The 23945-nt window shown below is 37.3% G+C and overlaps 2 protein-coding genes across 3 annotated transcripts in view; one reads left to right on the forward strand and one right to left on the reverse strand.

Moving 5' to 3' along the window:
• On the forward strand, nt 7113-9108 carry LOC109719827 (myosin-10). Its single transcript, XM_020246647.1, has one exon. The coding sequence runs from the start codon at nt 7180-7182 to the stop codon at nt 8779-8781; it is 1602 nt and encodes a 533-aa protein (XP_020102236.1). The 5' UTR covers nt 7113-7179; the 3' UTR covers nt 8782-9108.
• The window catches only part of LOC109719744 (probable aminotransferase TAT2), a 29597-nt gene continuing 20190 nt past the window's right edge, over nt 14539-23945 (reverse strand). For both annotated transcript variants that reach the window (XM_020246551.1, XM_020246552.1), the window contains exons 5-9: nt 19238-19450; nt 16322-16381; nt 15693-15848; nt 15518-15611; nt 14539-14965 (exon numbers count right to left, since the gene is read on the reverse strand). In XM_020246551.1, coding sequence (XP_020102140.1) covers nt 14838-14965; nt 15518-15611; nt 15693-15848; nt 16322-16381; nt 19238-19450 — 651 coding nt within the window. In that variant the 3' untranslated portion in view covers nt 14539-14837. The remainder of the gene's footprint in view (nt 14966-15517; nt 15612-15692; nt 15849-16321; nt 16382-19237; nt 19451-23945) is intronic.

Raw genomic sequence — 23945 nt, forward strand, 5'->3', positions numbered from 1 at the left:
CCACATCGCCCAACGGGTCGCCCAGAGCTGCGTATACCCGTGGTTAGGGATCCACCGGTGGGAGAGGAATATGCCGCATACACCCACAGCCGAGATCCCCGATAGGGAGAGGAACATGCCACTTGCACCCTAGCGCTCATGATTCTTGCTCAATAACAAGCCTTGAAGTTCTTCCGGTGGGAGAGGAACACGCCGCATGCACCCGCGGCCAAGAACTATCGAACCTGTATGCTGCACTAGCAGTTGCTGCACTAGCAGCAGGGATTCCGGAATCCACTTTACATAACTCAAGGGTTTGTCTCACCCTATGTTATCGACCTTTCTAGGTCCAAGCCTTTACTCAACCTAAGTTCATACTTTAGATTCAATGCCACTCATGTTCTTGTTTTCCTAGTTTACCACACCTAGGAATCATACTTGACATGCCACTCGTGAATAACCTATGTTCAATGACACTAGGTTCATTATTACTCTTGTTTGACCTATGTCCTTGACACTAGGTATTACTCTTGTTTAACCTATGTCCTTGACACTAGGTTCAATGCCACTCGATCTATAGGTGTATTTATGTCCACTTACATATATCCTTTACTTAGCATTCTTATCTTATCATTATGCATTATCACTAGCATGCTTTCTACTTTATGTTAACATGTAATGCCACTTATCTCATGCCTTTAGCTAACATCATTCAATGCATATATTCTTTAGCATCTCGTACACACACTTATGTTCTTCTCAAATGATCATCGATTTACACTTTAGCTTACAACTCATGCATTCTTACTTAGCACATATCTCATGCATTCTTTATTCGCATTTCAATCATACATCCATTTCTAAAACATGCATCTAGTTCATGTTACTTGGCATTTAACTCATGCATTTATCTAGCATGTCTTACATACTCATTTAGCATTTAACTCTTGCATTCATTAGTATACGTCACATGCATTTACTTAGCATCTAGCTCATGCATTTATATGCATTTATTAGCATCATTATAGTGCATTCTTACTTAACATTCTTATCATGCATCAATAGTGAATCACACTACACTTTGGTATGAAGGCGACCTAGTCGCCTCGGTAAGCACAACCCACCTCTTAACGCTTTTCGATTGCTTGTAGTCACTTGCAATCGGCCTCCCGCGGCACCCGTGATCCGGTTTGGCCCGAACTCTTGTGCGACCACCCGAACGGCCACCAATCCGCGATTCGTCTGTTCGGGAGTTTATTCCCCGACACTACGATGCTCCCGATCCGTTTTTATGATTTTTGGAGGCTTATCCCGCGTGCTGCGGCTATCTGTACCAAAACAGACTGTTTCGTCAATAACTTCGCGTACACTCGTTGGATTGTCGAACCGAGTGCACCAACGCGTTCGTTATACCCCCAATTAGGTTTGTATAGGGTCAATTTAGATCAAACCCAAACATTTACAAAAACCCTCTTTTTGAAGCCCTAAATGCAATTATAACAAAATACTCCATTTCATCTCATAAATCATGCATTAACCATCTATTTAGCATCCTAGGATTCCACTAAATCCATTCTTAGAGCATATAACCATAGCCATGAAGATCTACCATTTGAGCTTCAAGAAGCTTACCTCATCTAAGCTTCAAACTCAAGGAAGAAGATGAAGAGGATGAAGCTCCATCTCCTTGTCTCCTTCTCCACCAATCTCTCCTTCTTTTGATCCACTTCTAGAGGGAGGGAGAGAGCATTCTAGAGAGAGGGAGGAGCTGCTCTCTCAAACATTATGTGTGTGTGTGTAGTGTGAAAGAGGGAAGAAGAAAAAGCCCCATACATTAGCCAACTTCCCCCAATTTACAATATTGCCATCAGCCCAAACTGGGCATTTTCGGGCTTCGGGGACCGGTCCTTGCGATGAGGGACCAGTCCTGAGAGACCGGTCCTTGACTGAGAGACCGGTCCCCGAAGGTCCAGAAATTAGCCTTCAAGGACTTAGCCAAATTTTCAGCATTTTTACCAATTTTCGTCCGTTTTCGCTCGTTTTCGCTCGTTTGACCTCTGATTCACTTCAAATCGAACCGAGACCCTCCAAACATGTTTTCAAGCATGTTTTCATCATCTTTTCATCCACGCTAATGCCAGATTTAGTCCATGGTCCAACATAGCCTTTCGAGTCCCGTTTTCGCGCCCTATGCGTGCCGAAGCACCCGAATGCTCCCGAACTTCGCCGGAATGATTCCAATGGCTTTCTAAGCTAACATACATCGTAACTTCATGAATTAGAAGTTCGGTATATTACATCAGGTATATTCGAAGATTGATCTTCAGTAGGTCGGGATACCACTAGTTGAAGATCAAACCGGAGGATGTGCATAAGACGGCTTTTCGTACGCAGTATGACCATTACGAGTTCACGGTGATGCCGTTCGGGCTTAGTAATGCCCCTGCAGCATTTATGGACTTGATGAATCGAGTCTTCCGGCCATTGTTAAATCGATGCGTCGTGGTATTTATTGACGACCTATTGTTAAATCGAGTCTTCCGGCCATTGAAAAATTTACAAGTATATTAAGTTATAAGTATAGTAAACTATATATAACAAATATTTATAATTATTTGATTAAATTTTTCAAAATAATATTATAAGAGTTTATTGAAATCAGAAAAACTAAAACAAGTATGTACTAAAGCGTGCAAGTAGAAGGTGATGTATATCCATCGGCATGCAAACGTATCATGTGTTGACATAGAAGCGTGTCTGTAAGGAAGTGAATGCTCGAAATCCGAGAGTTGGACTTCACTCAGAATCGACTAATTGTCGAGTGGGTATGCTTCGGAAAAAGCCGAAGAAGTCAAAAATCCAAAAAGTGCATTACAACAAACCCGCAGAGCAAGTTGTGCAAAAATCTGCACTTGGCAGAAATTGCTCTCGGGGACCGGTCTCTGGTGGGAGGGACCTGTCCCCGTAAGCAGAGGGTGCGGCAGGCTCTGCGCACAAGTCTTGCTCTCGGGGGTCCCTCCCTATGGGAGGGACTGGTCCCCGTAAGCATGGTGAGTGGCAAAAAAATGCTGCACACCAATTTTGCTCTCGGAGACCAGTCCCTGGCGGGGAAGACCGGTCCTCGTACGCGTAGGAGCTGGCTAAGAGATTCTGCCCGCAAGGGGTGCTCTCGGAGACCGGTCCCTCTAGGGACAGACCAGTCCCCGAGCACGAAAATTGCCTAGTCTAGACTGTGTGAGAGAAGCAAAGCGGAGGGGTTATTATGCAATTGTTGCATTAGTTAGGGGTATAGAGGGGAGATCACTCTCTCCCTCTCTCATTTTCTCACCCAAACATATCCCCTCTCTCTCTCTAAGCTCTCTCTCCCTCTCTCTTGAAGTGAAGAAGGAGAAGAAGGAAAGGAAAGAGAAGAAGGTGGAGAAGAAAGAGAAGCAAGCTAGAGAAGGGCCTTGGAAATCCTTTTCTTCCTCTCCTCACCATTGGAGCAAGCTTGGAGGTAAGCTTTTGAACCTTACCATGGTAGAACCTAGGGTTTGGGTTTTTAGCTTTAAAAAGGGTTTGATTCGAACTCTAGTGAGCCTAATAGATGCTAAATGTTAGAATCTAGAGGTTTGTTGGGGCATTTTTGCATAGATGCAAACCTAGGGCTCCAAATTGGGGCTTTGTTTATTAATGGGGTTTGATCTCAATTGATAGCATCTAAACCTAATTGCTAGGTGTCTAAACGCGTTGGCGAAGACGGATTGACGATTCGTCGAGTTGTTGGAAAGTTATCGGCAAAACAAGGCCGATTGGGCTTCGTTTCCACCTCAGAGGCCGTGACGACATCATAGTAAGTGCCGAGAAGCATTCTTAGAGCCTCGACATCGTCGAAAGGTGGGTGATGTCATCCTGAAGCAACCGGGTTCCTCTCTATGTCTTAGCACACCATGATTTTGCATCTTTTGCATATTGCATTGTAGGATTGCATTGTTTTTCATTCCTTATACTTTCTAATTGATATCATAGTATGAGTTGAATGCTTGGTATAATGGATAGATAAGGATTGGGTCTTGACATTAAATCCTATAGTGCCGAGGAAAAGAGATGGACTCGATGGTTATCTAGTGACATAATGAGTGGCACATGATTCATAAATGAACAGAACGAGTGGCATATAACTTAGTATAAAGTGACACTAGTGGGTTGTGAACTTAGGGATAGGTGGATTCCCTAGTGATGACTCGTTGAACAAGAACATAGTGTAGTTAAATACTTACACATGGATATTGGGATAGGTGGATTGCCGAGTGACTATTAGTCCTAGTTGATAGGGTATCCTCGAGTTGAGAGGATCGGATCATACTCACAGTCTGTTTATACTTGTGGTGGTTGTGCCATACAAGTTGTCGTGCACTCCAGAGTTAGGCGCGAGAGGGGCAGAGTTGATGTCCCGCAGACGGTCTCGGGTTTGAGAGCGAGGTGAGTCTCCTTACCATACGGGATGGCGAGGTGAGTTGTGGGCGAGCTCGAGGGATTGCCAAGGATTGATTAAACAAGAGAACAGCACTGTTTATTGAACATTTGCTTATTGGACATTGTTAGTGGACATAGTGGCATGTTAGTGAACTCCTTACTATATGATGCATGCATACATTACACATGATTAGGGCATAGTAGCATAGTTTTTTTACTATGTCATTTACAGTTTTTATATCTATCTACCTATCTATCTGCTTTTGCCCACTCGGACCTAGTGGGTAGATCAGCGGAGTCGGCGGCCGAATCCACTGGGAACTTTGGATAATAGTTCTCACCCCACTTTGCTGCAGGGCCTAGTACGAGTACGCCGGGCGAGGACCGCGGCAAGGGCATCGCGCCGGAGCAATAGTTACATAGTAGCTTTCCATTTTGCATTAGTATCACCCTATGTATATAAATGATTTATGTTGGTGAGGATGTGGAGAGCTATGTGCATGTATTTTGGTGATGATCTAGCAAACATGTATCCATTTTGGAAAGGTGTAAATGTAACTTGAGGTAAATGAATGCAATGTGATGTAATAGCTAGTAGATCTCTCTTTTGTTCACTTGTATGTACTCGTGACTCTTGCTTATAGTTGTTGGCACTTGTTGTGTCCTTCTTTGATTGTGTATGTATAGAATTTCATTTTTTGGGCAAATTCTTGTACACAATCTAGTTGTTTAGCCTTGGGCAGACAGGGGAGGTGCTGTCCGTTCGGCGTCTGTTCGACGCGTCCGAACCTGACCAAATTGGTAGCGGTCTCGGGGCGTGACAGTGTCGGTGCCATACCGTACTAAACAAACAGCAGCACGACCCCATGCCATAGCACTTTAAACCTTGATCCGTAGAAGAATACAAAGCACAAAACCTGCTTCATGTGGAGGAAGGAAAGAAAGGCCGCACAAACAAACTCTGAGGCAAAAATAATTGGAAATAGCCACCATTTTTCTAACTCGCAGCGCCTGCATCGACAAACTTATACAAGATCTCTCAATCACTGCGTTCTTGTCTTCTCACTACTTTGCTTAGGAACTAAGGTTGATAAGTGTTGAGTATAGTATAGCATGAAAAATGAGAAAAGTAATAAATAGTCGTATTTTATGGATATAAAGGAATAGCATTTAACGAGTTATTCTTAAATAATATGAAATAACTCCATAGAAAGGAATAGCATTTAACGAGTTATTCTTAAATAATATGAAATAACTCACTTTAACGAAAATAAATTATTCCAAGTCAAATTTAACTATATTCATTCAGCATAACATATGAGACAAAAATATATTTTCTTCTACAATAATATTTCTTAGTTATTTTATTACCAAACACATGATTATATACAAATGCTCATAAATTTAATTTTGCTTCTTGAATAATTATTATTTTCATAAATTTAAGTGAGTGTTTGATTTCTCAAAACATATTCTAGGAAAAAAAGTTTTTAGTTAGAAAATTATTTTTTTATTTGTTTGGTTACAAAAAAAATAATTTTTTTTAAAAAAACTTTTCCCAATTTGAATGACAAATTTATACTTCTCTTTTTTAAAAAATTTTATTAGGTTATAGAAAAACATGTGAAAAGAAATATTTTTTGTGAATATTTTTTGAAAAAAGTAATTTTCATCTTTTTTTTTACAAACAATTAAAGGTCACTGAGGTTTCGTTTGATTCGAGTATAAGTAAAAACTGTTTTATTCAATGATAGGTATAAGTTCAGGTATAAGCGAGAATTAAAAAAATTTTGTGTTTGGATGAAAATTAGATTGTTTCCAGGAATAAGAAAGATAGCATTTGAATAGATAAGATGAAATAAGAAATATAATGGATAGTTATAAATTAAAAAATATATATATTACCCCTCTCGTTATATTTGGATTTTAAATTCTTAAATTTTGCATTTATAATTTTAAATTTAAATTTTTAATTTTTAAATTTTAAAGTTTGAAAATAAAATTTAAAATTTAAATCTTCAAATTTTTAATTTTAAAAATTTAAATTTTAAATTTAAGATCAAATTTAAATTTTAAAATTTAAATTTAAATTTAAATTTAAATTTTAAAAATTAAAAATTTTAAATACCAAAATTAAAATTTAAACTTTAAAATTTAGAATTATAAATTATAAATTTTAATTTTAAAATTATAAATTTAAAATTTTAAAAATTTTAATTCTAATTTAAAACATATCTCTCTCAATACCACGGAAACAAAGGGGTGGGAACAAGCTTGTTCCCACCCTTGTTTCCACCCAATATTGAATTGTGCCGGTATGACCAGGTAAGATAAGAATAATAGCTTTCACCCCCAACTTTTTGTTTGGATACAAAAGGGAAGGATAAGAACTTATTTCCCCTCTTACAACCAATCCAAACGGTGTGTGAGGGTACCCAAAGCAATGTCGTATCTCAACCGCTCGATGAGCACCACAGAGCCGCACAAATCCCCGTAGCCGCACACATCGCGGTAGAAACGACGTAAATAAAATAATAATGTGGTGGTGAAGCGGATAAGGGCGGATATCGAATCCCAACCGTCCGTGGCCCCTTCTCGCGAATTCGAATTTCGAACCTCCAACGGCTACTTCACTTCCATCCTAATACCCTATCCATCCACTCCCGCCCCTCCCCTCCCCTATATATATCATCATCAACAACAACAAACCCTATCTTCCCCAAACCCTAGAATCTAGCGGCGGCCATGGCCAAGAAGAAGCACTCCACCGCGTCTACCACCGCCACAGCCACAACCACGGTGGCGGCGGCGGAGCCGAGGAAGGAACGGTCGGCGCCTGCGCCGGCGCCGGCGAGGGATCCATCGCCGGAGAAGGTGGAGAGCCTGAAGTCGCTGAACCACTTGCTCCTGAAGGAGACGGTGGAGCGGCGGGAGCAGGTGAGCCAGCTCCGCTCCCGCATCGACGACCTCGCCTTCGACCACTCCTTCCTCTCCGCCGCCGAGCGCGACGTCGCCGGCCTCGTCCTCGCCTCCTACCTCGCCGACCTCCGCAGCCTCGCCGCCGCAAGGGAGCTCTCCGCCGACGCGAAGGCGCGGGACCTCGAATCGACCCTCGCGTCCGTGGCCGTCCACAAGGAGGAGGCGAGATCTCTCCAAGAGACCGCGAATTCCTTATCCGAATCTCTAAAACGGGCCGATGAGAAGTTAAATCTTGCGGCGCGCGACAAGGAAGCGGTCCAGAACCATCTAGATTCGGTCCTCTCGGAGAGGGATTCCATCCGGAAGGATCTTGATAGCACGGGGAACGCGCTCGTCGATCTCGAGTCCCGAGTTCGCGAGTTGGAGATTTCGAACTCGGAGATCGAAGAAACCCTCGGGCGAGTACGGATGAAGAACGACGAATTATCGGAATTGGTAAAGCGGAGAGAAGAAGCCCTTCAACTCTTGATTCGCGAAAAGAACGCTATAGAGGTAAAACTTGAAGAGCAGCGGAGATCGGTCGCGAGCGTCGAGAAGAACGCGGAGGAAAGGGTGAGAGAGAAGCAAATAGAAGTGGAGTCGCTGGCGGCCGAGAAGAAGGCGTTAGAGGCGAAGATTTCGGCCTTGGAGGAGAGGTATTGCTGCGTCGCTGAGAAGAACGAACAATTACAAGACGAGGTTCATGCGTTGAAGGAGGCCGTGAATTTCCTCAAGGAGGAGGCGGCGGCGGAAGTGCAGAGCAAATTAACCGAGATTAGGGAGAGCCATTCGAAGCTCGGCGACGAGCACGAAAGGCTTGTGATGGAGTTTAGTTGTTTGGAGAAGGAGAAGGAAGAAATTCAGCTTCGTTTTGAGGCGGAGAAGATCGAAGCTTCGAGAGAGTTTGGACGTCTAAGACGCATGCTGGAGGATATTCAAGAGGAGAAGGTCTTGATTGATGGTGTGAGGTCCGAGAAGGAGGCTGAAGTTAGTGATCTAAAGAATGAGCTTGCAAAGCTTCAATCAGATGTGTTGGACTTGCAGGAGAAGTGTAGAGATTACGGCGAAACGAATAATAACTTGAGAGCTGACAGGGATTCTATTCAGAAGGCGCTCGATCTCGAGAAGTCGGTAGCCAGTGAGCTGAAATCACAGGTCGAGGAGCTAAAGATGATTAAAGATGAGAAAGAACGAGAGCTTCGGGACGCTAAAACCGACATGGAGGGGGAGGCGGAGAAAATTGAGGGGTTGAGTCGGGAGCTTGAACTCCTGCAGCTTGCGCTGGTGGAAGCAGAGAGGAAGAAGGGAGGGGTTCGGACCTGGCTGTACCCAGCAACCACGGCAGCTTTTGCCGCGATATCCTTTGCCTGCGCAACAAGGGGGCGTTGATCCTCCGTGTTTCTTGTCAGCTTTCTTTTCCTTTTTTTTACGGGACACAGTTTACTATATGCCTTGATGATACAGCAACTCGATCAAAGTTTTGGGTTGCGGTTAGCTTTTGACGTCACCACCACGATGGATCATTGTTGATCTTTTAATATTTGATTTTTCTTATCTTGGCTATTCAACTTCTTTTTGCCCCTTCTCTCGATCAAACTTTTTATAGTAATTAGAAAGTTACGAGATTAGACTCTTGATATTTAGTAATTGCATTCATGTTACTCTATTTTATGCTCTTTCGATCATAATGTCACCAAACTGAGAATTGGTATTTCATTGTCATGATGTCCCATTCCACTTCAATTTCTATAATAATAATTATTCAGTCACTCGAGTTCTACTTCAGTCTCACATGTATGAGCATGAATAATCGCCGATCCTTTGCTCTGCCTATTGAATAGAGAAGTGCATTAATTCTTTCTTTTACCATGCAATCTGTTTCAAGGTTCTCAGCAGAACCTAGTGAAATTGCTTTGTCAAATCAACTCATCGTGTCTAATGCGCTCATCTTCCACTATTATTAGTAGTCTTATAAAGGGACATGTACACTTACCCGGCACGCATGATGAAATGCGTAACTTAATGTCCTAGTAATTGTATACCATGTAGAGTGAATGTTTCTTTTATGCTTTTAATGTTTGAACTTTAGATGCCATGGTTTAATTTTCTCTGATGTTTCTTGTGGATGAGAATTTGTTCATTTGGGTGTGAAAGGAGTATGTTAGTTTGATTACCTATTGTAACATGACTAGCCTTGGATCCCTTGTTTGAGTGTATCTATTTCCTTTCCTTCTAGTGCTGCTTTAGTAGCTCATGTTTGTCTTGGGTAGTGTAGTTTGCCGAATTTCCAATAACTTTAGCAAACTACTGGGGATGCAACTATCAATTGAAGATGGTGAAGCCGGTTCAACGATGGAAAAGAGGAGACTTTACTATTTGTATGTCAAGTATACTTAGATTAAAAGTACTATTTGCATATCAAAAGTTGCTGCTATTTCTGTTAAATATAAAAATATAAAAATATCGTTCTCTAGTAGCTTAAGTTTTTATAGAAAATAACGGTTGTTTCATATGATTTAATATAGTATCAGAGTAGGAGATCCTAAATTCGAATCACGCCAGGCTCTTACCATAATTGATTTTCTCTCATTTAATTTAAGCCCATGTCATGGATCTATTAAAAGTCTTGATCCCAGACGTGAAGAAGACTGTTAAATTTAAAAATATAACGGTTGTTTCATATTATTTAGTAATTTCTGCTCGTTTGTTATCTCATGAGGTATTGTAGACCTACAAAAAAAAAAAACTTGAAGAAAAAGTATTTGTTCATTTTTTTTTGTTACAGTACTAATAAGTAAATACGTCGCCTAAGCTTTTTGTTATTGTTAGGTTTGTTTTAGGCAAAGTTGTATGTCCATCGAGAGACCCTGTACAAAAACAATTTCTTGTAGATCCTTGCAACTCTTCTTTGACTTGGTATCAGGTTTGGTACTCAATACCGTGATTTATTTGTGACCTTAAAAGGAGTTTTTGAAGTTATAGACGAATTGCGCCAAGATGTTGAAATATCAAAGAAGGTTCACGACATGTAAGGACGAGCTTTAAACTATGAAAATACTAATGTAAGTGGGTATGTGGGGATAGTCGATGATCTTGTATTACTAAGCCTTGTCATGTTGATGACATGTTTAAGTTTTAGGGCACATTTGTTATACGAGTGAAAAGGGTGAAATGTTATTCTTGTAAATTTTCACTCTCTATTAATTACATTTGGTATGTCGAGGTTAACTTTTAAGGTGAAATTCTTTTACACCGAACAATACAAATTTGTTAATCTAGGAGGATTAGGTTAAGAAGAGGTGAAATAAGTGAAAGAGTTAATCTATGAAAATTTGATAAAGTTTTTATCATTTTTTTGCCATTGTCTTTGCTCTCTCTTCTTGATCATTTTCTCTGTTAATTTCTCTCCATTTTGCTCTGTTATATTTGGTTTAGATTTATAGTTATCTAAATTGAAATTAAATCCTAATCTAATTGGGATTGGATATAATTTAGATTTAATTTGGCATATATGGATTATGAGTCGGAATCTAATTTCTAATTGAATTAGGATTAGACTCTATTTATGAGACATGTATTATAAATACATGCTACGGCCGAATTAATCTTGCTGCGACCAAAATTAAGGCCATGCAACCCTCTAATTAATTAGCCAAACGTTGCCTTTCCTTTTGTTGGTGTTCGGTGCTGGTGGTGGTCGGTGCTAAATTAATTAAGCCAAGTCATGCACCTTGGTTCCGTACGGTCAAGCATCCGCGGCGATTCTAATTTAGCCATGCACCCAAGATTCAAGCTAATTAATTAAGTGGCATGTTGGTTTTCCATACGGGTGAAGGAGCCGAGCCGTTTTCTTGGAGTTGCTTGTTGCGGCGTTTCGGATCTAATTTTGGTCTTTTGAGAGATTTTCTTGTACTCCGCCTTTTCGACATTAATAAAGTATTTGCTCCGTCTTCGCCCATGGACGTAGGCCGTTGGCGGAACCACATAAATATCGGTGTATTCTTTCCTTATTTTTTCTTTTCTTGCATTAATTTAATTTCTAGATCTATTTTTCGCCGTTCCGATTTTAACATGCTCTTTATTTTTTTCTTCCTTACTTTCTCACTCTTTACTTTCTCTTTTCTTACTTTCTCTTTTGAACTTTTCTCTTCTTAATTTCTCTCTCCACTTTCTTTCTCCCCAATTTCTCTCTCACTTTCTATTTCTTTAGTTTCTCTCTCTTTACTTTCTCTCCTTAATTTCTCTTTTTATTTCTCTGTCCGTAATTTCTCTATCTTTGCTTTCTCTTTCCTCAATTTGTCTTTTTTCACTCTCTTATTAATCTCTATTTATTTTCTCTCTTCTTAATTCTTTCTCGCACTTTTCTTTATGATGCTTTTTTTTATTTTCTTTTTAATTTCTCTTTCTTTATCTTCCTTCGCTTTCTTTCTCCTTTTTTTTTTTCTTTCTTCTCACTTTCTTCCTCATTATCTTCTCTCTCATCGTTCTCTCTTTTGTTGTAACACTCTTTAGTTTCCATCTTATTATTTTCTCTTTCATGCCTCACTCTATCTTCGCACTTTCTCTCTCTCATTATCTTCTCTCTCCTCACTTATTCTCTCTTCACTTTTTCTCTTTTCTCTTTCTTTGTTATATCTCTCTTCAATTTCTCTTCTCATTTCTTTTTGTCACCTTATCTGTTCTCTCCATTTGCTCTACTATTCCTTTATTCTCTTTTTCACTATCCTTTTATTTTTTTTTTTTGCTCTCCTTTTTTTTTGTATAAATTGAGTTTTAAAATCGAGGTTTTAAAATAAATTTTCGAGAAGGGTTGACTAGTTTTGTAAAATTATATAGTTTTCAATGAAACAAAAATGCCACTCCCTAGGTTTGATAGTATAGAAATTCGTAGAAGTGATCGTTTTGTGATTTTTCATGATAAAAGTGTGATTTATAGAGAAATAATGAGAGGGTAAACGAGATGTTTTGGGCTATTTTTGTAAAAAGCATGACATTTTATATGATAAATTGCATGAAAATCCATGAAAAAGTTGTATTGTGTAAAATACATGTATTGGAGAGTTCTTGGTGAGAAACTCAAAGTTTGGAGGACTAAAACATAATTGTTACAAAATAAGAAAAATACGCACTTTACAAAATGGTTATTATTTTAAGTGCAAAAGGTTGGAATTTTTTTGCAGCGGAAGACTATTTTGCGTAGTGGATTGAGAGAGGATCAAATTGGCTTTACAAAATAACATTTTCGGAGCCTGAGTTCTAATTAGTTTGTTCCAAGTCATGTTTGGGTCACTGAAGAGACGCCACCACCATTTGGTCAATAGCGCCATGTTCATTGATTCCAAATCCTTGACCCCTAAACCTACATCCTGTTTACTTTTACATACAGTTTTCCAATTCACGAGGCAAGCCCCCCCCCCTCCCCTTGACTTTAGAGCTCCCTTTCCAAAAGAATGCTCTCCTTAAGGCTTCGATCCATTGAAGTACCCATTTGGGGATTTGTAAATGGAGAAAAAAGTGTAGCGGCAAGCTAGTGAGAACCGAGTTAACTAGTGTGAGTTATTTATAAGGGATAATTGCCTATATACCCCTTATACGTTTGAAAATATCCGATTTACCTCTACTTTTTTTTTTCTTTCTAAAATACCCTTCATTTGCTCCACTGTTATTGCAAAATACCCCCGCAATTATCTCCTGTTAAGTTAACTTGGGTTAAACGTAAGTTAAATATCTACCACAGTTAAAAAAAATTTAAAATGCCAATTTTGCCCTTAACTTAAGGGCAAATAAGAAATGTTGGTGACGGTAGAGGGGTATATTTGAAAAGATCAAAAGTCAAAGAAAAGTCGGTGATGGTAGAAGAGTATATTTAAAAGGGCAAAATAGTAATTTCACAGAGATAATAGAGTTCATTAACAGATTTTAACTCTATAGGTATATCCAAAAGGGTATTTTCAATATTAGCCTTCTAAGAAGGGTAAATCAAAAAGTCGAAAACTTTTTAGGGGTATATAAGCAATTGCCCCTATTTATAATAATATATATTATGTATTTTAATTATATGTATATAGAGTTTTGGTTATTGGACATATTTGCTGGCCCATAAAACCAAATCAGCAAAACCCTACTCTAATTGCTCTCTCTCTCCCTCTCTTTCACTTGCTCGCATAGTCGCTTTCCCTAAATTATTTTTCGTAATATTATAATACCATATTCATGCATTTATTTTGTATGTTGAACTATTAGACATATTTTTGTATCAAATTTTAGATAATGTTTTATAAAAATTAAACTATAAATTGCATGATGTTAAGAATTTCAAGCAGCTTGTTTACAACTCGAGCTCACTCGACTTGAAATTAGGCTCGCTCGAGCTCAACTCGAATTAATTTCAAGCCAAGCTTGAGCCTAAATTTAGGATCGAAATTAATTTCAAGCCAAGCTTGAGCTGGGACTCATTTCCACCCCTACGCTTACCCCCATTTGTCATACCTAATAAGTGAACATCTACAAACTTAAGGATATAAGACTCAAACTTCTATATATCATAATGTGATGATCTAGTCCATTAGTATTAGCAATTTGTTGAAACCAAACCACTAACACAAAATGCTTAAGACAAATTATTAGTACTAGAATGCTTAGTTCTTATATACCAGCACAGAATTCTTCTCTCATCCAACATGGGACTAGGGTTTTATATTCTTCCCTCGATAAAACGCCAACATCCTCGACGTGGGACTAGGGTTGTATATTCTTCCCTGGATAAAATGCCAACATCCTCGTCACGCCCAATTACAATACATCAAGAGGCGACATGAGATTTTAAAGATAGCTCCCACCATGTTAATGGTGCATCATTTTGACCTACATAATACTTAACTCTCGCACTTCTGCCTTGTTTCAATGTATGAATATTTCATTCGGAATACCTTTTTGATTTGCTCAAAAAGTTTGAAGTACTTAGTAAATAGAAGGGTGATTATAGTCTCGAATTGAATAGCATATTCAGCCTTCTGTTCAATTTTTCGATATAAGATAAATCACCTCGTAGGAAGATTATATTATCCTTATCAAATCATAAATATCAAGACCTTTCAAAGAGAAAAAAAAAAAAATGAAACTCCTGTCAGCCAATAACACAATACATTTTTCATATCAAATAAATTATCTTTGGATAACTTATTTCAACGTCTAAACAAAACCCTTGCTACAGACGTACCGTATATAACCTTACCTTTGCATAGATCTTGATCACATAGCAAAATCTTTCCATTTAGTCACAACCTTTTCTTTTATGAAGCAACAATTGAACAAGAACATTAGATTATGCAATGCAACTACAATTAACACTGTGTAGGACAATATGTTACATGTTGGACCCAATAGCAATGCCACTTAGATCTGGTGGAATATTTCTGTGTTCTTTTAGAGCCATTAGACTTATTTTACAAAGCAATTTTGCTGACTCGCCGCCTTCTGCAGAAGGACTCGATTCTGTCGCACGCCTCCTCCAGCAAGCTAGCAGGAACTCCAAAGAATATTCTCACCCAATTCTTTAATCCAATGACAGAACCTAAATTACATTACGAGCTTCGTGATCAGCAAAATGAAATTGTAGAATTTGATCTACCAACTGATCTTACGAAAATTAGTTGTTCTGATCGAACAGAAGTCGAATTCTATAATCCAGGAGTACATATAAAACCGTGATTTATTCTGCTGCTGCACGAAGCCATGTGAATAATAAAGGACTATTTCACTGCGAACGAAAGTTTATTCACTGGTGACAAACATGTCGAATGTAATAACAATTAGTGACTTCTATTTGAATTTTTCACCTGGTATGTCTGAAAACTTCAGTTCTTGTCTTTTTGTTATATTAAATTTAACAGCCATTTCAAGTTGTGCTTTGCTGAAACAAGATAATTTATTCACAATTATTCAATCTATTGTCACCGTCCCCATGCAACACATTTTCTCGGCCATTCGTTACCACTTAAAATGTTATCGTTGGCATTTAAAAATGCAAACTCATCGTAGCTCTTCTCCATTTTTCAACATGAAAAAGAACAAAAATTGAGATAGTATGTGCAAAATTACTGGTCAACTAGGGAACTCATCCTACCTGGTACAACCAAGACAGATTCTTCTTTAATCAGCTCTCTTGCAAAGTCCATGTCATCCCCTATGCCATATAGAAGCGATGTGTTGACCTCTACCTATCATTTAATGATCAAAGCGCTGTCAAACTCGGTAATACTGGGATGCAAAATTTTGCAATATGATGAACGATGTCTTACCATCATGAACATGGAGCCTTGAGGCCGCGAATAACAATGCAGCACATCAATTTGCTGTATTCTTTCGTAAAGGGCATCTGCTGAAGATTCGAGTTGCGCAAGGACATTTTTGTGAAATTCTTCATGCGAATCAGAAAGAATACTCGGGACAGCTGCCTGTTGTGAAAAGTTACCGATACGAATAAGTGTTGATCTAGCAAAAGGACCAAAAAAAGAAGTAAAATATATGACGACCCTCTCTACCGCAGGCCATTTTGCAAGAGTCGTTAATTGCTTTTGTGATTGGCGCCCCCTTTTAACTTCAAAGTAACTTCTAATTTACTTCGATTTATTTTTCTAGAATGTATTAAATTTAACAGCTTCATTAGCTATCAATTGTTAATTGTTAACAAAATTCACATTTATCAGTTGAGAGTATCCAGAACGGTGAAATATAACAGCATTACTTAATTCAACAAAACGTTAAATTTGATTCATGAAAATAACTTAAATCAAATGAATCAAGAATTTAGGGGATGTTAATCAAAAGAAAAATAGCTGAGGTTTTGATTTCAAAATGGCCTAGAATTGAGGGAGTCCTCATAAATTTTAAACGAAAAAGAAAGAGTTATAAGAGGGTCCTGCTAGACCTGAACTATCGAAGATGGACCTGAAGTAACATTCATGAGCATCTCAGTAGCCACCCGGACCTTCCATAAAACAAAAATGGCAAACATTCATGTTATAAAAGCTAATAAATAGGTGAAAGAAATCAATAGAATTATAGTTTTCACTTCATCTATTGATTCAGAAAAACTCCATTTCGCTGCAGTGTCACATAGTGTGATCATCATAGGTCACTTTGTAAGGCTACTAAATATGATGGTCTAGTTTGGTTATGCTTTGTCCGGAACAGCTGCTTTAAATGCTTTAAACCTCCATAAAAATCAGAAAGCTCTTTAGAGCTTCACGACTATGAGCTCTATCACATAGAGAGTGTGGTGGAACCTTCCATTGAGAAAGCACCCATCGGGTGCTTCCTCAACATAAGGTCCTAACACACTATCCTTGCGATGAGCAGCCACAAAGGAGAAAGGGGATCCGGAAGTATTTTCGAACTTCTATGGGGCTCTAATGTACTGAAAGCAGCTGCAATAGATGAAGCATTCTCAACAAGGCCTACAGACTATTGTCAGCAGAGAAGGAAATGTTCTTTAGGTTATTTAATTAATAATAAAACGAAAAAGTTACAGGAAGAATACTTAGGGCTCATTTGGTTATACTTATTCTATATTTTTCTAAACTCAGGCTCTATGCAATTAAATGTTCCGGCAAATAATAGATTGTTTGCTACAAGTACATCTATGGGGGTTTTTTGGCAACAAAAAAAGCCAAAAATTGGTAGATAGTTTTTTCACTTTTCTTTCTATAAAAGATGAGAAGCCTATTCATCAGTGAATTCAATTGCATAATACATAAATTTAAGAGAAAAGGAAACAATAAATATACCATAGCAAATGAGGCCTTAGTGTGGACGCTTCTTTTTTTTATATATTTGAATGGCAGTTGAGGATGTTAATACTAATTGTTATCAGTTAGCATATTCAGAAATTCAAACTGAACAAGTTGCTAGTTAGACCAAAATAAGTCCTAGTTTAAATAAGTTTAGCCGTTATCATCGACAGTTTTCTTTTGAATGAGAAAACCAGCGCAAAGATGGCCACTAAAACAAGCTTTAATTACTCACAATATATTAGAAGAAAAATATATATATGAATCAAGATCTACTTTTTATATGAAATTTTAACCCCTCTATAAAATTTGGTCCAAGATTTTGAATTGATACCATAGTATAAATTAGCAAAAGGGAAACTTTTTTTTTTTTAGTAATTTGGAAAGTCATAAGATACAACTGATTACTGCTAAATCTCCTAACTGTGAACCTTTGTAATACAATGTGATCATATAGAAAGGCTTGAAAATATGAAGATGCTTAAATTGATTCAGAGTGAGTTTTAATGTTTGCTACACAGATTGCCTAAAACAACATAATTGATATTGAGGTGTAGTACTTTTATGGAATGCTTAAAATATTCGGTGAAACATTGAGAATCATAAAAATAGGATGTCGGATAATTTAAATATTTTCAAGGAGATCATGTTATGAGAGTAAGTATAAAAATCACCTACAAGATTACATTACAAAATTAAATAATCAAATACTACAATTGAGATATGCCTGCCGTTGTCTTCACATTTGCAATCACATAAGCATTTTGCGTTTTTTATTTATTTGGAAAATATCTCGGCAAAAATAATTGAATAAAAACTTTTTTCCCTCTCAATAGGGATAGCTAAACCAAACCTTGCATGCTAATTTTCATCTGCTCCTATCGTTAAGGAAATAATCTCTTTTTTGTTTTGTTCTCCTTTTGCACTTCTTGAATTCTTTTCTTGTCAAAGTGCCCTTATGTAAGAACCATGTTGTTAAAAACAACAATAGATATAAGAACCCGACAAATTGTAAATAACTTGATTATGAAGTCCTACTTTTCGATAAGACAAACAATTCCTTCAACATTATTGCATACCTGTGGTTGGATTTGTTTCTTTTACGTTTCACCAAATAAGAATAAACTCCAACAGAAGTTGAAAAGTTACAAAAATTTACAGGAGAATATAGCATCACATTTATCTATACAAATGGCAGAAAAAGAAAGTGAAAGCTATAAAATGCATTGGAAGATTGCCAAAGCTAGAGAAAAGGTGAAAATGTAGAGCAAATACTCATGCTTGATGTTAGAACTATATAAAGGGTCCGACTACTATACTATTATGAGTACGATCGCCCTCGTACTCATAAGTTGTTTTCGATGATAGAGCTTCCGAATCGACGATCCACACCGTTAAACGTTATTTACAGCATTTAAAACTTCTAGAAATTAAATTTTATAATTTTTCGACATCATTTACCTTACGATCAAGAGGTCACAGATTTGACAATTTTTAACGGCCGGTATGGGATACTTGCTAGTTTAACGGTGTAAAAGAATTGGAATTTGTTGAAGTTTTGATGGAAAATTCTATTCACTACATAGATAAAGATCAATAACTCTGATCTTGAATTGAAGGATCCGATCATCCTTTTTTAGGACGTCGTTCGATTTTGACCGTTCATTTTATGCCCACTTGATAGACTTTATTATGATTTCAAAAATTTATGAAATTTATTTTCTAGAAGTTTCAAATACTCTAGATCATATTTAACGGAGTGGATCGTCGATTCGGAAGCTCCATCATTTGGAAGCTCCATCATTAAAAACAACTTATGAGTACGAGGGCTCCAATACTCATAATAGTATAGTAGCCATGGCCCTATATAAAAAGTTTTTAGTCTAAATACCATGATGAAATGTGGTACTAGATGTTTAGTTGCTCGAAAAGAAAGCTGTTATAACAAAATTTGGAAGCGATTTTAAGACATGATTCCTACCGTAATTCTTGAGAAGACTAAAAAGATGAACAATGCAAAACGTCTCCTAAATCCGCGAGAATTTGATGCTTACTTGCTTAAGAGCACCAGTAGGGTCATACAAGGCTACCCATCCGAGGCGCCAACCAGGAACCATCCAGCGTTTCGACAATGCTCCTATAGTAATAATTGGTGCCAGGTGGGCAAATGAAGCCATTGGCAAAAACTTGGCATCCCCATATGTCATATCTGCATATATCTCATCTGCAATAATTGGGAGACTTAACTCTCTTGCAGTTTCAGCGATCTGCAACAGAAAGAAGACCAGAATGATACCATTCAATCATCATTAATTAATAATCTTGATTGGATAAAATAGCAAATTAAACCAAAAAAATTTATTTTCATCATTGCTATTCAATCAGTTAGATAAAGTTTAGCTTCAACTTATGTATTGTCAAGAAATATGATATTTGTGAACCTTCTCTCTTTGAAAAACTAGGGAGTCAGCAATTGTTTTAGATTATGGAGTTATGCTGTTTCTAATTGAAATCCAGATCCTTATCTTGTATATATTTGCAAACTCATTCTAATAAGACAAAAAAAAAATTTCAGATACTTCATTTATTACAATTAATTCAATAGTATTAATTCAATAGTAGGCTTAGTTACACTTTAATCAACTGTATTTTAGGGTTTTTCCTCATTTGATACACTATATATTTTTTTTCAAAGATACCGTCGAACTACAGCTTTCTCATCATTCTACTTGAGGGTTATTTTCATTGGTACACTATATTATTTTTTTTTAAAAAAAAGACAATACTAAACTATCATTATCTCGCCAATCTCTATACTGCTGTCAACAAACCTACCATCTCATACGAAAGCTCACAGCTCTGTTAAGAAACATTGGTTGGGGGTAGCAGAAAGCATGAAGGGAAAAGCAAAATAGGCCTCCTAGATTGATCCATTGAAAGTAAAATGGGCAACCAAAACACTATCACAATATTATTCCAAAAATTCTTTCACATCCGGCAGCAGGATAACAAGAACCAAGAGTATGATAGTCAGAACAGCTCAATTAATACCGCTGCAGGATAACAAGAACCAAGAGTATGATAGTCAGAACAGCTCAATTAATACCGCTGCAGGATAACAAGAACCAAGAGTATGATAGTCAGAACAGCTCAATTAATACCGCTGCAGGATAACAAGAACCAAGAGTATGATAGTGAGAACAGCTCAATTAATACCACTAAACATTTGATCTCATCTAAGAGCCAGCACTTAGCCAACCAGTACATCCCATTAATACAACTAGTGTGGAGAGATAAAGAACGAGTCAAATGGACAAAAACGCAGAGGGAGGAGGTAAATCAAATTGAAAGACAGGGGGCTAGTACACCAAGCATAGGGTATTCATGCCAATTTTTGAAAATGAATATGTGCCTTCTGCTGATCATCAGCACCTATCCTGCCAGTATATTGAAGGAATAAAGTTGGCACACGCTCCCCAAATTCAAGGTAAGAGCACTAAGCTGGGTATGGATTCGTAATTAATGTATGTGTATAGATGGTTTTCTCGCATCAGACGGCTTGAATCTTCGAACATCGGAGGTGACAGTGTTCAACAAAAACTCAAGCAAGCCTTCTAAATTTTGGATGTTTCTTTTAGTTGCGATTTCTTTAAGCAATGATCATTTATGTGGTTATATTACACATAATTCGACTATATTCAAAATGATCTTAACTATATCTCAAAATGGTTGCACATGCACCTTCTAATTATATATACACTACTGTTGGGATGTTGATGTACTTCATCTACAGTTTGTTATCTATGCCACTATAATGTTTTATCTAAACCATATAAACAAGCCTATAAACTTATAGGTAAGCTGCACAAGAACTGGCATGTGTCGCTACCGCATACACTATATGGTGATCATGTCACATCATATTGAAACTTGATTGACCTACGGTAAGAAAACATAGATTTTGTCACTAACAAAAACGAAATGCTTCGACTGTTTTTTCAATTTCTGTGTTTTTGTATCAAGTTTTGATGGCTTCAGATGACAAATTTTCTTAAAAATTGAAAATTAAGGAAAAGAATGCATGGGAAATGAAACGAGTAGGTCAAAAAAAATTCAGGTTATTTAATGAAAATATAAGAAAAAATCAGGTACAGTTGGCGGGCATCAAAGGCTTCCTTGTAACCATCAAATAAGGGCATCCATGTAGAATTTTCAACCTCTTGTCAACAAAAAGCTATGATGGAATGGCCCGCATGAATCACCAACTTCCGCATTATCAAAACCATTCTCCAATAAAATCCCCACTCAAAGGACAAAATTTAGTAACTAAGCAATATAAATTCCTTCATAAAATATTAAGAAAAACCTCAATTTCAAATTTCTAGACTTAAGTTTAGCATTTGCGCTACTTTTTTTCTTCACACTCTGTGAGACCCCAGATAGTCCTATATATAAAATATAGTAGAACTAAATCTCTAAACTCAGCTATAGCATTTTGGGCAGTGGTTAGGCCCAAGAGATTAAGAGAGTTAAGTATGCTAGGACCAGAATAGTCCTAAAATATAACCGCTGGAAAGTAGGGCGTCACAGTTGGTATCATAGATAATTACCAGCCGGAAATGTGAGATGAATCTCGACTGAGTGAGGATTATACAGGGGAGAAAGCGAGGCTCTCATACTAATGATTGTTGTGGGTAGAGCACGTCTACCCCACAAGGTCAGTTAAAGCTAGCGAGATGAGTCTCACATCGCCTAATACTTGTGAGTATGAGCCTGACGAGGACGTCAGAGCTTAAAGGGGGAGAAATTGTGAGACCCCAGATAGTCCTATATATAAGATATAGCAAAATTAAATCTCTTAATCTAGTTATAGCATTTTGGACGGTGGCTAGGCCCAAGATGTTAAAAAGTTAAGCATGCTAGGACTAGAGTAGTCCTAGGATAGGTGACCCACTGGGAAGTGAGGCGTCACACACTCCCCATTCACCTTTCAAATTTGCAGCAATTCCCACACTTTGCTAATACATGGTAAAACTTTAATTGGATCATGAAAATTTTGTTAGTTACAGCCTTACTCTTCATCTTGAAACATACACAACATTTTATTTGGCAAGTAACAGGTCCTTGGGTTTCTTTGATTTAGAAAAGAAAGGAACAATGAGAAACGAGCACCGGTAAGTTCAAAATCCATTCACCTCTCTGCAAATATATTAGGATCTCCACTTCTAACTATAGTTCAACCAAATTGTTAGGATCTCCAATTTCTAATGATTGTTGTGATACCATTTGTTGTCTCTATTGGACACCATTTTGCTCCGAGGGAAAGAGAGACCTCAAATTCTAACTTAACCCAAGCTAGAAGCCAATAAGAAGAAACTCTTCTTTATTAATTAGATTAAATGTTGAATACAAACAGAAGAGGCCTCTCATTTGTAGGCCTAGAATTCATATAGTATTCGTAATATGGTGAGGAAACAATGTAAGAAAAGGATAAATTAAAGATACCTCTAATCTAATAAGATATGCCACATAAAATCTCTTTCTAAGCTACTAATAAATTAAACACGGGTACGATTGGTACATTCTTAATTATATTTGTAAAATACAGTATATATTACTATTAAATATATATATATATATTAAACACATTTGTATCAACATTTGATTCCAAAATATAAAAATTTTCTGAAGCAAAAAAGTGAAGTTCATAGTATGCTTATTTTTTAGACCAGTTTGTCCAAAAGATACTTATCCTCTTTTTGTGTTTTTTTACTTCTTATTCTTCTAACTCTGTTTAGGTTTTTTTGTCAACCTATGCAACCAATGTCAAGAATTGAAAATATTATAATAAAATATAGTTACCTAATTCATCGTTTTCTAATTGATTGACTTTATGATGTTTTTTCAGAATTTATAAACATATTTTTAATTTTGTAAGAAATCCCTAACTTTAGCAAAATTAAATACCAAACAGTTCCCAAAAGTATAAAAACGTTGGAAAAATTAGATATAATTTTTCTAAAATTAGGACTTGAAATAGATAATTGACAAAAAGTAGGGGAGTACTCCAATTGGCTTAATAGTTGGCAGCCAATGAAGCTATTAAATCTAACAAATCTTCCAATCAATTTAGAAAAATAGCCGTTAAGAGTCTAATCATTTATGTCTTTATTTGATTAGCGCTATTGCCAATTGTACTTTACTTATACAGGGTTTAGTTTAACACAACATGTATTATAAGGTGTTTTTTGTAAATGTGTTCACTATATATTCAATGGAAATCCTAAAAGGGGCTTTTACGGTTTTACCCAATCTTTCATGATATCAGAGCCACAAACCCTCTAGGGAAAATCAACAGAGTCGTCATCCTTCTTTCTTCATTTCCGTCACTAGTTCTCTTCCTCTCTATTATTGTTCTACCTTAGTATTACTGCTATAGTATCGCTTCTACAGTATTTTGTTACAGCACTGCCGCTGCATATTTTACTACAGTATCACCACTACAATACTTGCTACAGTACCACTGCTACAGTATGGCACTCTTTCTTCCCTTTACCTTGTAGTGATCTTGTAGCTACCTATACTCATCTATGTTCTCAAAATCCTAACTGCGTTTTAGTAGTCGTTGGATCTGTGGTTATTACTTGCTAGTTTTCTCGAGGGTATTCCATCGCCGCTGTTTTTTTTCTTTAATTGTTGATGCCGCTAAGTTACTCGTTCTCTTCATCTTTATTTTTCAATGGCGGCTAACATTTTTCTACT

Source organism: Ananas comosus, linkage group 13 (genome assembly GCF_001540865.1).
Source record: "Ananas comosus cultivar F153 linkage group 13, ASM154086v1, whole genome shotgun sequence".
Lineage (NCBI taxonomy): Eukaryota > Viridiplantae > Streptophyta > Magnoliopsida > Poales > Bromeliaceae > Ananas > Ananas comosus.

What these genes read in the sequence shown, in the direction of transcription:
- LOC109719827 (XM_020246647.1), top strand. Translation starts at nt 7,180, where the DNA reads ATGGCCAAGAAGAAGCACTCCACCGCGTCTACCACCGCCACAGCCACA.